This window comes from Phocoena sinus, chromosome 3 (genome assembly GCF_008692025.1).
Source record: "Phocoena sinus isolate mPhoSin1 chromosome 3, mPhoSin1.pri, whole genome shotgun sequence".
Classification (NCBI taxonomy): domain Eukaryota; kingdom Metazoa; phylum Chordata; class Mammalia; order Artiodactyla; family Phocoenidae; genus Phocoena; species Phocoena sinus.
In genome coordinates, this window is record NC_045765.1 from 39,094,479 (window position 1) to 39,107,751 (window position 13,273).

At 41.3% G+C, this 13,273-nt stretch overlaps 1 protein-coding gene across 1 annotated transcript; it reads left to right on the top strand.

Annotated features, from left to right (window-relative positions):
* Positions 1 to 10,552: 10,552 nt before the first annotated feature.
* FAM71B (family with sequence similarity 71 member B) lies at positions 10,553 to 13,055 on the top strand. The gene is given in 3 exon segments (XM_032628434.1): positions 10,553 to 10,885; positions 10,887 to 11,162; positions 11,931 to 13,055. Coding segments are annotated over 3 exon segments (1,734 nt in total).
* The last annotated feature ends 218 nt before the right edge of the window (positions 13,056 to 13,273 follow it).

Consider the following 13,273-nt stretch of genomic DNA (forward strand, 5'->3'; position numbering starts at 1 on the left):
TCGTCAATGGTTGCTATAATCATTACATGAAGAGCCAGTAGGAAAATCTATAATTTATTTATTAGACTGATAGCATTGTAACACATTGATCAATCTTAACAGCAGGAAAAGAGAGACAATCAGACATTATATATTTCCTGAAGTGATGCAATAGGAAGTACACAGAAACCTTGCCAAAAGAAAAAAAAATCAAACAATCTCATCCAACCTCTAGATCTAAATTCAAGCTTGCAGGAAATACAAGAGATAAAGGAACATGACAAACGACAGCATGGAGACAAGTTCAGAATACAGTGGACCCTCTGTATCTGCAGGCTCTACATCTGTGGATTCAACCAACTGTGGGTTAAAAAAATTCCAGAAAGTTCCAAAAAGCAAAACTTGAATTTACTGTGCACCAGAAACTATTTACATAGCACTTACAGTATATTTACAACTATTTATATAGCTTTTATATTGTATTGGGTATTATAAGAAATCTAGAGATGTTTGAAAGTTTACAGGAGGATATGTGTAAGTTATATACAAATACTATGCCATTTTCTATAAGGGACTAGAGCATTTTGTATTTGGGGGGTCCTGGAACAAATCCACCATGGACACCTCGGATCTGTACCCAAATCGCTAAAGACAACTGACCCCATGTCTGTAACAAGTAAGTCAGAGGGAGAAAGAGACTTTAAGAGCCATATCAAGCATGTGCTGATTTTGTTTGGATTTATATTCAAACAAATCAATTATATAAAGACATTATGAGACAGCTGGGAAATCAGAACACTGCATATTTGATGACTAAATTTTTTAATTTTTAAGGCATGATAATGGCACTGTTGTTATTACAAAAGAGTATTGTATACAGAAACATGCAGAAATAATTATTGATAAAATAACAAAATATATGAGATTTGCTTTGTTATAATCCAGTGGAGGGGGAGAAATAGGCAGGGCAAGAGATGACAAATGTTTGGCTGAGTTGACAGTTGAAGCTGGGTGATGGATGGGTTGGTGGTTCTTTATTCTCCTTACATTGCTATATGTTTGAAATTTTTCATAATAAAAGTTAAGAAAAAGGCCTGTCCAAGTCAGTCTAATAGCAAAACCTCCAAACACATATTGAATTTAATGCTTTTCCTCAACCTAAGCAGAGGTCTGGTACAGGCTTTGAAGCATGTTGCCTTTTCTACTATATCCTAACTCCTCCTCCTTCCCCATACACTAGCCTTGCTTCTGACGCACTCCTTCCGGTTCAGGCTTGGGGCAAGAAGGGAAACAGGCACTGAATTCAATGAGGTCACAGTTGTAATCTTAGGTTGATGCCCTCTGAATGTGGTGGATACACAATTGTTGCTTTTTCTTTCGTGGGAAAGTTTTGTCATATGTGTTGTTGCCATTATTGTCAGAGGACTCTGACAGCAGTTCCCTTGATACTGGAGATGCCAGTCTGACTCCCAGTGAGCCCAACCTTCAGCTCTTGGGCTTCTGCTGGTCCTCCTCCAGCGTGCCTCCCCTGCAACTCTGTTGGGATCCCTTTGCCCATCTTTGTTGTCCTCTTGGGTAAATGTTCCTTGAAAATGAACTGCATGCCACTTATTCCCTCCCATGGCTCTAGAGAAGACTCAGGTATCCATTGATGGATGTATGTACCATTTGCCCCAAGTGCAGCCTCTTCTCCCTCTGACACCAAACAAGGAGCTCTTCCACGAGATTTAACCTTTGCCTTTCTCCAAATGGGATTTAGACAACAGTCCTCATAAACCCTATGAGACTTAGGTCAAGCTAGTGAGTAGTCCTTTAAAGTTCCTGTCACTTAGCTTCTGGTGGATGCAAACACCTGCCCCCTTTCCCCCTGAGTGGGTTGTAAGAGGAAATGCACAGTGCACCAAAAACTCTCCCTTGGTTTTTCAAGCTTTTGTTTTCTAAAAGCTGGAGGTGGGCAAAGGACTATTACTGGCAGAGCTTGTTTTGCTTCCTATTGTGTCAAGCACAGATGATAAGGTGTTTTACTTTAGGACAGAAAGTCACTTGATTCCTTAAATTGTATTATTTTAGGTCTTTGAGACCTCAACTGAAACTGAGCTGGAAAAGTTAGTTTTAACATCCTCTCACAAAGAAAAAAACAATTCAGCCTGGCACTACTGATTCCAGCTACTTAGTGACATCAGAAATTTTGATTTTTCATTTCTTAGTTTTGTGTCAGCTTTCACGCTTAGGAAGGCTTTCCTCTGTGGCAGCAAAAGGCTGACATTTTGCCAGTGGAACTGGATTCTTTTTCCTAATAGTTCCAGCAGAAGTCTCAGAAATATGAATCATTGCCCTGGCCTGGGTCAGTCGCTAATATGTAACTCAGTCATTACAGACAAGGCGATAGAATATTCTGTTGTCTATTTCTAGGTCTGCACCTTTCCTGGATTTGGGGATGGGATACAGTCGGCCCTATCAGCCACATGGGCTGAGAGTAGAGAGAGGTTTTCCTCTAAAGGAACACTAACAGTGTTGCCACTAGAGGAAGTAGAACGGATGTCAGCTCATCAATAAATCATCTCACCTTTACTCTGCCCTGAAGCGCATCTTCATGGTTCTAGCATTTGAGGCCCTGCAAGTCCAATCCTCTTCTCTGGTCCAGGGAATAGCCATTTAGGTAAGTGGAGATGCTTCTTACATAACTCCAGAGCCCTCCTGTGTCCAGGATGAAGAGATCCTTCAACTGCATCCTTAGGATGTGGCTTCCAGGGCCTTCATTATCCTTGTGGTTCTCATCCAAACTTGATCAGGTTTATATGGATCTGTTTAAGAGTGATACCCAGAATATTTTGGTAATTATATAGCTTCTATCTTCTGAAAAATTTTTTAAAAAGCCTTATTCCTTCTAAAACTATTAATCCTAGAGAAAAAAAAGTAACATGAGCACATAGAGGTATTTGTACTAAATGTTCATTGCAGTGTTTGTAATGGAAACAACCTATACATGCATCAGTGAGAAACTGATTAATCTATGGTGAATCCATTCAGTGGAACACTGAGATAATGAAAATGAATGAAGAATTTCTATAATGTATCACTCTAAAAAAGTACAAGATTTATTGTTAAGATAGAAAAGGTGCAGACAAATATGTATGGCATAATCCCATTTTTACATAAAAGTATTTTGTGTTTTTATTAATATGTATGTATATGTACAGGGCAATGTCAGAAAGTTTCTATATCAAACTTCCAGCAAGGAACTGGAAAGGTAGAGAGTTGTTTTGCTTTTTAATTTATGTAATTAAATGACCATATTGTGGGGGAAGTTTTTTACTTTCCAATTTAAAATAAAAGTATGTCCTTTGTCAGAAATAATTGGTTTGATTACTAGAAGATAGTGATAACTGAGGTGGCCAGTTAGACCTTAGAGCTTTAGACCTAATTTTTGAACCATATATATATATATATATATGTGTGTATATATATATATATATATATATATATACACATACATACATATATATGTATTTCTGGTTACAGAAGTGAAATATATCTTGCTGGAAAGAGCCAACCATCAAATAGACAAAAATAATAATCACTTTTAGTCTCACCCCTCAGAGATAATCAATGTTAACAGTTATTTTACTTTTTTCCAATATTTTTTCAGAATTAAATTTAATATTTATTCATTGCAATATAATTGCGATAATCATCTTATCCCAGCTCCTGGATCATTTACCATCTCCCACCTCTACAGTTTCTAATCTTTATTTTTATCTTAAATGTTAACTATTTTATTATTTGTATGTGTATTTAATTGTAAGCTTCTTCAATCTAACATCAAAGAAATAAATATTTAGACCGAGATGGGATGTCTCATGGCTTATAAACGCAGCAAAATTGGAACCCAAGAGAGGGAAATTGTCATAAGAATTTTGGCTCTGAGTGGGGCTAAACATGTCTGAGGACAGAAACTAGAAGGGAGCAGAAAGCGAGTAGGTGGGGAAGAGAGGTGACACTTGTTGGACCATAATGTTGAGAAATAAAATTCTTTAGATCTCCTGTCTGGCTTCTTTCATCTATACCAGCTCATTTTCTTTTGAAACCTAAGGCAGAAGCAAACTGATTTGCATAATGGAACTTAGGGAAAGAGTCTAGGTGACTGTGGTCTTTTTCTGACAACCAGAAGGTAAGGCAGAACTCAGGTTGGCTTCCTGAAGTCCTAGGTGCCCAAGGCTCACCACACTTCATCCCACGCCACCTCGGTTTAACAGTGTTGACATATAAGGACTGTGGATTGTATTTTAGGCCAGGGGATTTACCCAGCAGATATATGCTGTGTACAGTATGGAAATCTCCCCACCCTCACATCCTGCCTAGCTCACTAGGCCCTCTCAGGTGGCATGCTCTTTGAAAAGGCTATATATAGCTGTCTGCTTGCCTTGCTTTACAAAGTGATAGGTGCGGAACAAAAGTTATTGACTTGAAACCTCTTCCCATGATAAACAGGTGGACTTCAGCCATCTATAATCTTGCATGTCTACCTATACTCAGTACATCATATACAGTATTTTGTGTTTTCACGCTTCACATCTCTTTAAATCTTAGGCCAGTTAAAAATGTACAGGAACTCTCCTTAGAATTGTGGTTCTGGCAGTTTCTCTTCTCACAAAACATTGTTGGTTTTAAATATTGAGATAAGTGCTATCAGGTCCATTCATTCAACTCATTCACTATTACTCTAGCGTGTATTTAATTGTCCTCCTGTATTGCTCTCTGTCTCTTCAGGGTGTTCTCCTGTATTGTAAAGTTTCCGAAATTAGGGTGGTGGTTTATACATGCTTCACTATAGTCCTTGTTAAGAAGAATTACCAAAAACTTGTAAATAGAAAAAAAATATAAAGCAGGTAACATGTACTTTCTTTCTTTCTTTTTTAAAATAAATTTATTTATTTATTTTTGGCTGTGCTGGGTCTTCGTTGCTGCGTGAGGGCTTTCTCTAGTTGCGGTGAGGAGGGGCTACTCTTCGCAGCAGTGCTCGGACTTCTCATTGCGGTGGCTTCTCTTGCTGCGGAGCATGGGGTCTAGGCACGAGGGCTTCAGTAGCTGTGGCACGTGGGCTCAGTAGTTACAGCTCGTGGCTCTAGAGCGCAGGCTCAGTAGTTGTGGCGCACGGGCTTAGTTGCTCTGTGGCATGTGGGATCTTCCTGGACCAGGGCTCAAACCTGTGTCCCCTCCACTTGCAGGCGGATTCTTAACCATTGTGCCACCAGGGAAGTCCAGCATGTACTTTCAATGTCATATTAAAGCATTGTTTATCTAAGAGATTATGTGATTATCTAAGAGGATTATGTGATTATGTGATTATGTGATTATCTAAGAGAAGGAAGTAAGACAATGGAATTGGATTAATAAATCAAGACTGAAGTATTGCTGTCTACGATTTTTAATAGCTTTATTGAGATACATTTCACATATCAAAACATTCATCCATTGAAAGTGTACAGTTCAGTGCTTTTTCATATATTCACAGTTGTGAAACTATCACAATATAACTTTGGAACATTTTCAGCACCCCAAGAAGACTATTATTGATTAAAGTCTCAGACTCAGTGAAGTTCTCTAATAACTTATAGATTTTCATTCAGAAGAGATGCAAATGATTTCTGTTTAGTAAAAAAGGTAGCCCCAAAGCTTATGTTTTTATTGTCCTGTAGACATTTAACCAGTTTTGTATCTAACCTGGCAGTGTTAGTCCAATATTCCTTCTCCAATGCCAAGGCCTATACCTTTAATTCTCCTTTGAACCAGCTTTACCATCATGCTGATTCCCTCATTGATGAGGTAATGAAATCTGTGACATGTTTTCATTGTATATTTGTGTGAGAGTCATATTTTAAAGTTTTTGAAACTTATATTTGACAATCTGAATGCTCTTAGCTCAATGGTGGGCACATAGCTGGCAATCAATAAATATGTCTTGACTTACTGATCTCCATTTTTTTTGATAGGGGCTACATCAGACTTTTAAACTTTGGAAAGAGAGAATAAATTTCAGAAAGTCTTTACGAAAAGTCAGAAATGAATTTGGAATGATATTTTGTATTTGGGTCTCAAATTCTAAATTTAAAGTATTATTTATTTTTGTGCAAGTAGTATATGCGATAGAATAAAATCTGAAATGTATAGAAGAGAATGCCCTGGGAAGCTAAGTCTCCATCCCACCATTTCCTTCAGTCAGTAAGTTTGCTCCTGGTACTGGTTTCCTGTGCATATTTTCACATACACACACAAACACACACACACAAACACACATTTCTAAAATTTTTATTAAAAAATATATGGCATGCCTTATACGCTCTTTGCAACTTGTTTTTTTTACTCACTGATATTTATTGAAAATTGTTCAACATCAGTATACATAATAGTTGCCTCAGTCAAAACATGTCTGGTGGCTGATCACTTTTCACTACTTCCACTGCTTCCACACACATCTTCATCTCTTGCAGGAGCTACGCAGTCTCCGTTTCCATCCCTATTACACCTCTATGATCTCTTTGCAACATGGTGGCCAGAATGATTCTCCAAATATGTAGGTCAGATCATCTCCCATTTAGAGCAGAGCTAAACACCTCACAATGTCCTACAAGGTCCTTCACACATGATCTGCTTCCCTACCATCCCCACAGTTGCTTCTTGGCCTCAACTCCAATCTCTCTCCCTCACTCCACTCTTGTCACCGTGGCCCCCTTGGTGTTCCTCTAACATATCAGGCACACTCCCACCTCAGGACTCCCACCCCTTGCTATTCCCTCTGACAAGAGGCTACTCGCCAGACATCTGCATGGCTTCCTCCCTGACCTCCTTGAGGTCTTTGCTTGAAAGTCGCTTCTCACTGAGCCTTCCTTGACCACCACCTCCAGCTCCTTCTCTCATGCACACACTCCCATCCCATTTGCCTACTTTATCTTTCTCCACAGCATCGGACATACCATATATTTTACTCATGTATTATCTACATATAAGCTCCATGAAAGTGAGGATATTTGTTTCTTTTGTCCACTGCTGCATTCCTAGCACCTAGAACAGGGCCTGGCACAAAGTAGGTACCTAATAATATTAATTAAAATAATATTAATTGAAAGAATTGATGAATTTATGCTGCATAGCACTTGTATATTTGTGTCCTACTTGTGTGACCAGTGTAGTATAGTTTAAACCATTGCCATATTTGGGGACTTACATATGCTTTTGGTACCTTTTGACATTGATAAAGCTGCCTAACTTCCCTGAGCCTTGATTTTCTCCCCTGTAAAATGGGAATAGTAGTTGTACCTACGTTTTATAGCATTGTTTGGGAATTACATTTTTAAAGAATGTAAAGTAACTTACTTATAGTAAGTTATTATAATTATAATATAATTATAATATAATTATATATAATTATAAAATTATAATTATATATATAAATTATAAAATATAATATAATTATGATTTCTCTCATTAATCATTCATCAGAAATGGACTTACGAGAAGAAGAGATGATTGAGTATATAAAACATCTTGTTCAAAAACCCAATAGTGCTAACTTTTAGTGATTATCTCCTTACAATAGAATATAAGTCACTTTGTTCTTTTTTTGGAGAAATCATTTAACATCTTCAGAAAAAAATTTTTAGCTCTTCAGAAGTAGGGACCTTTATCTCTGCATTTTCCATTTTCTAGCTGGTCCTGAAAATAGTGCCTGCTCAGTAAATTTTGTTGACTAAACAAATGGAAGAATGAATCTCAGTGGGTAAAAGCAAGTTCATATTTACTGAAAAGCTGCAATTTGCCAGGTACTGCAGTAGGCACTAGGGATATAAAAAGAACATTTGGGGGGTGAAGTTTATTTCAATACCTTCACATAGTAATCATTGAGTTTGGGAGATGTATTTTTACCTCAAAAGTAGTCTTCTAACTGGGGGAGGGGGAATTTGGATTCATCACCTTGTGCAAAGTACAAAAACTCCAGAAAGGCATCTTTGCCGTAATTTCTCTGAAGAGCTTTTCAAAGAAACAGAACATCAATGGTTTATCAGGTAGACATCAAGAGTGAAGAAGCAGGCAGACCAATATGGGAAATCCTATGGCGATTCAAGACTTTAGTGATTTCCTGGGGTCCCAACGTATCTTGCGAACCATGAATGATTCTATATTTGGTGCAGAATGAGAGTACGATGGTGAGCCATGCAGCTTGAGACAGAGAAAAAGCCTGACCTGAAGTGCAAGACTGGGGATAGAATCCATCCAGCTCTACGTTCTGCCCCTGAGCAAGATAATCCTGAGCCTCAGTTCCTCAACATAAAATTATGGTTTTAAAACTAGCTTCCTTTACGAGAATATACAATGGGAAAAAGACAGTCTGTTCAGCAAGTGGTGTTGGGAAAGTTGGACAGCCGCATGTAAATTAGTGAAGTTAGAACACACCCTCTCACCATATACAAAAATGAGCTCAAAATGGCTTAAAGACTTAAATATAAGACATGACACCATAAAGCTCCTAGAAGAGAACACAGGCAAAACATTCTCTGACTTAAATCATACCAATGTTTTCTTAGGTCAGTCTCCAAGGCAATAGAAATAAAAGCAAAAATAAACAAACGGGACCTGATCAAACTTATAAGCTTTTGCATGGCAAAGAAAACCATAAACAAAACAAAAAGACAACCTGTGGAATAGGAGAACATATTTGCAAATGATACAACTGAGAAGAGCTTAATTTCCAAAATATACAAATGGCTCATACAACTCAACAATAGAAAACATCCCAATCAAAAGATGGGCATAAGAACTAAATAGACATTACTTCAAAGAAGACATACAGATGGCCAATAGGCAAGTGAAAAGATGCTCAACACCGCTAATTATTAGAGAAACGCAAATCAAAACTGCAGTGAGGTATCACCTCACACCAGTCAGAATGGCCATCATTAAAAAGTTTACAAATAACAAATGCTGGAGAGGGCATGGAGAAAAGGGAACCCTCCTACACTGTTGGAAATTAAATCGGTACAGCCACTGTGGAAAACAGTGTGGAGGTTCCTCAAAAACTCAAAATAGAATTACCATATGATCCAGCAATCCCACTCCTCTCCTGGGCATACATCTGAACAAAACTATAATTCAAAAAGACACATGCACCCCTATGTCATAGCAGCACTATTCACAATAGCTAAGACATGGAAACATCCTAAATGTCCCTCAACAGATGAAGGGATATAGATAGAAGATGTGGTACGTATGTAAAATGGAACACTACTCAGCCATAAAAAGAATGGAATAATGCCATTTGCAGCAACATGGATGGACCTAGAGATTATTATACTAAGTGAAGTACATCAGAAAGAGAAAGATAAATACCGTATGATATCACATTTGTGGAATCTAAAATATGACACAAATGAACTTATCTACGAAACAGAAAGAGACTCACAGACATAGAGAACAGACTTGTGGTTGCCAAGGGGGTGGTAGGGGAGGGATGGATTGGGAGTTTGGGGTTAGCAGATGCAAATTATTATATATGGGATGGATAAACCACAAAGTCCTACCATATAACACAGGGAACTATATTCAACATCCTGTGATAAACCATAATGGAAAAGAATATGACAAAGAATATATATATACATAAAACGGAATCAGAAGTTAACAGAAGAAATTAACACAACATTGTAAATCAACTATACTTAAATTAAAAATAAGAAGGAGAAGAGAAAAAATAGAAGCCAAAGTTGGGTTACCTTTGTGGGGAGGGAGCATGCAGAAGAGGGGCTGGCAGGGTTCTATTTCTTGCTCTGGGTAGCAGCTACAAGGGCGTTCACTTTCTTGTTACTCATTAATCTATATATTTATGGTTTGTGCACTTTCATGAATGTGTGTTATATTTCACAATAAAAACAGTTTCTAAAACTGTAAATATATATATATAAGTTAGTCTCCTTTGAAATGAGAAAATGGGTGAGAAAATTCTCCATACCCTGAAACGACAGTACCAATGGGACTCTGACGGGTAGCACTCTTTCTAAGTTCCTGCTAGCACTGTGTTACATACGCTGGGGGCACAGAGAACAGCAATCCCAATAGGATGCCTGCCCTTAGCAAGTACACAGGCCACTTCCAGGATTTTATCCCCAGGGCATCGTTCAGCAGAAGCATGAAGATGATCCCTGCAGGGAGATTTGTGACAACAACAAGACTGGAAACCACCCAGATATTTACAAAAGCAGGATGGTTTTCTCAACATTTTGATTAGAAAGACTATCCAGCCTACCCACACCTATACCTTGCAGGGTCAGCCTGTTCCCTATGGACGTGGGTGGTTGGTTTAGGGGGGAGGCTGGTGAGCCTGCCCCGAGTGGGTGGGGGCTTGGAGGCTCAACAAAGGGGTGTGTGATGGTGATGGGTCACAAAGGACTGTGCAGAATAAATGAGGTCGGGCCAAGAGACTTAGGCAGAGCCCTGCAGGGAGGTGGCCAGTTGCCTTCGTTCCCTGTCTCTCCAAGACTCGATTTGTGGCTGGTGGCCGCTGTCTCGAACAAATAGAACCATGAGCAGTGAGCATTTTTTACCTCATTACACGGCCAACAGCTACCGTTCAGTAGGCGTGCTCAGTACCTCCATGGGGGACCTGCAACGACAACTGTACAAGGGAGGAGAGTATGACATTTTCAAGTATGCTCCCATGTTTGAAAGCGACTTTATCCAGATCAGCAAGAAAGGAGAGGTGATTGACCTACACAACCACGTCCAAATGGTGACTGTGGGCATCGCATCCACCAGCCCCCTCCTCCCACTACCTGATGTCATGCTGCTGGCCCGGCCAACAAAAGCCTGTGAAGAGCATGTCAGATACGCCCAGATCACCAAGGGAAGAGGTCGCGAGGCCCGTGAAGACCCTAGAGCTTACCAGGCTGCTTCCCTTGAAGTTTGTCAAGATCTCCATCCACGACTGTGAGAAGCAGCGGCTGCGCCTGAAGCTTGCCACCGGCCGTACTTTTTATCTGCAGCTGTGCCCCTCTTCCGATGCTCGAGAAGACCTCTTTTTCTATTGGGTAAAGCTTGTCTATCTCCTGAGACCACCGGTAGAGAGTTGCAGCAGTACCCCGACGCTCCAACCTGGAGATTCAGCGACTATAGAGGATGCCAAAATCCTAGTGGTAAGCACCTACAGAGACTCAAGAACACAGGGCAGGGTGCTTTGGGAGAGCAGGGCAAAGCTGGTCCTTCATAGCCATTGGTGCTCTCTCTCTGAGACTCGCCTGGGAAATACCTTCCATTGTTGAAAAGGGTCAGGGACAAATGAGCCATTCACCACACTAGAGAGGTTCTGAGTGCTTCTCCACACCGTCCCACAGGGCCGAATTTCAGAGAGACCTTAGGTATCATATCAGCTGCACTGGCCTCATCCCCAGGGCTGTAATCCCTTCTACAGCATCCTGATTGTCCGGTCTTTTGAACACTTACCCCAGCCCAGATAGTCTCATCAGTTATGGAACATCATTCACAGTTAGAAAGTCCTTCCTTCATTCTGTCTCCCCGGGACTCTGACATGCTGATTAAAATCAGCCCAACCCGTGTAGTCACCAAAATGTAGGTGTGCATCCCTTGACCCAGGAGCCCCGCTTCTAGGAATCTGTCCTGCAGAGAGAGAAGCACAAGGGTATAAAATTAAAGTGTATATCATGGAGAATTGTATCAGTGCTTTCCCTGGCCCTGGGATTGTTCAAGCAAAATGGAGTGGCAGTTTGACAAGGGTGCAGTAGATGGGATCTTGCATCCAATGGGAGCTTAGATTTGGTGATTTCAAAGGTTATTCTGAGTATAAGCCCTTGAGTTGCTCAGCTCCAGGATGAGAGAGGAGCGGACAGTTCTGATCTCACTTTCTGTCATCTCTATCTTATCTGTTTCTCCTCCTCTTGGCTCAGACCACAGAGCTCCACAGAGAAAGAGATCAGGATAAGGCTGGGCTTCACAAGCTTCGTGACGTGTCTGGAGCCACGTCTTGTGCTAATGTTGGGGGAGAGGGAATCCATCATGCCCCCCATGGCTCAACTGCAGCCGTGAAAAGTGCCGAAGGATCAGCTGCAGAGATGACCACGGGCCAGGTCGCAGCAGAGACAGCATCAAGACCTGGCGGAGGAGTGGCAGTCTCAGGGGTGGGAGCAGGCCCTGCAGGAGGCGCTGTGAGCTTGGCGGCAGCCAAGAGCACAGGCACCAGCCAGGTGAGCATGGCCCTGGCGGGAGCCACCATCAGGGATCCAGGAGAAAGCGGATCCGGCAAGGCCATTGCAGGTGCTGCCAACACATCCTTGGAGGACACGAACCTGGTCTTGGCGGGTGCTGCCAGCACATCCTCCACAGGGGCAGATTATCCAGAGAGCAGCATGAGCGTGGTGTTTGCAGGTGCAGCCACGACCAACAAGCCTGCTGCTGGAAGAGCTGAAGGGCAGGTCGCAGCCCCCCTGGTCTCCACCTTGCAGAGCGAAGACTACATGTCTGAACGGGATGGAAGCCAGAAGGTCTCCCGCCCCAGGGATGAAGCCTGGAAGGAAAAAAAGGAAAGAAGGGAAAAGAAGGACAAGTCTTCATCTAGGAAAAGTTCCCATCGCCGCAGGACAGGTGAAAGTCACCGCAGGACAGAAGGGGACAAGACCCAGAAATCATCCTCCTCCTGGTCATTATCCGGCCATGGAAACTCAAAAGATGACAAAAAAGAAAAAGGGCACAGTGGCACCAGGAGCAGAAGACACAGCTCTCACAGGAGTGGCAGCCACAGCTCCTCTGCCAAGAGCCGGCCCGCCAACAGTTCAGGGACTCTAAGTAAGAAATCCAGTAAGATCTATTCGTTTTTCAGGAGCTTCAGAGTCATTCCTGGTTCAAAAACAATGGTCACACATGACAGAGAGGTAGACTTCGTGGCTAAGACGGTAGAGGAGCGCAACATAGAGGACAAGGTGGAGAAAGCCCCAGTTGGCCAGGATCTGGAGACCTTTGGAACCATGACATCAGAGCCGATGGAGACCATCGTTATTGAAACCAAATCCATTTAAATAGAAGCCAGGGCAGGAGGCTTTCCATGGAGACCCCAGCTTCAGGGAAGGATCCCTAGAGAGGCAATTCCTGCTTTCTTTAATAAGGAAACCATACAACTCCAAAAGAAATGCTATCTTCTGTTTTCTGTGTCCTCTCGCCTGGTAGTGACTTCACAGTGACTTCTGTGATGTGAATTGTGCTTCGGCCTGAGACCCCAGCCTCCAGTCAAGCAGGA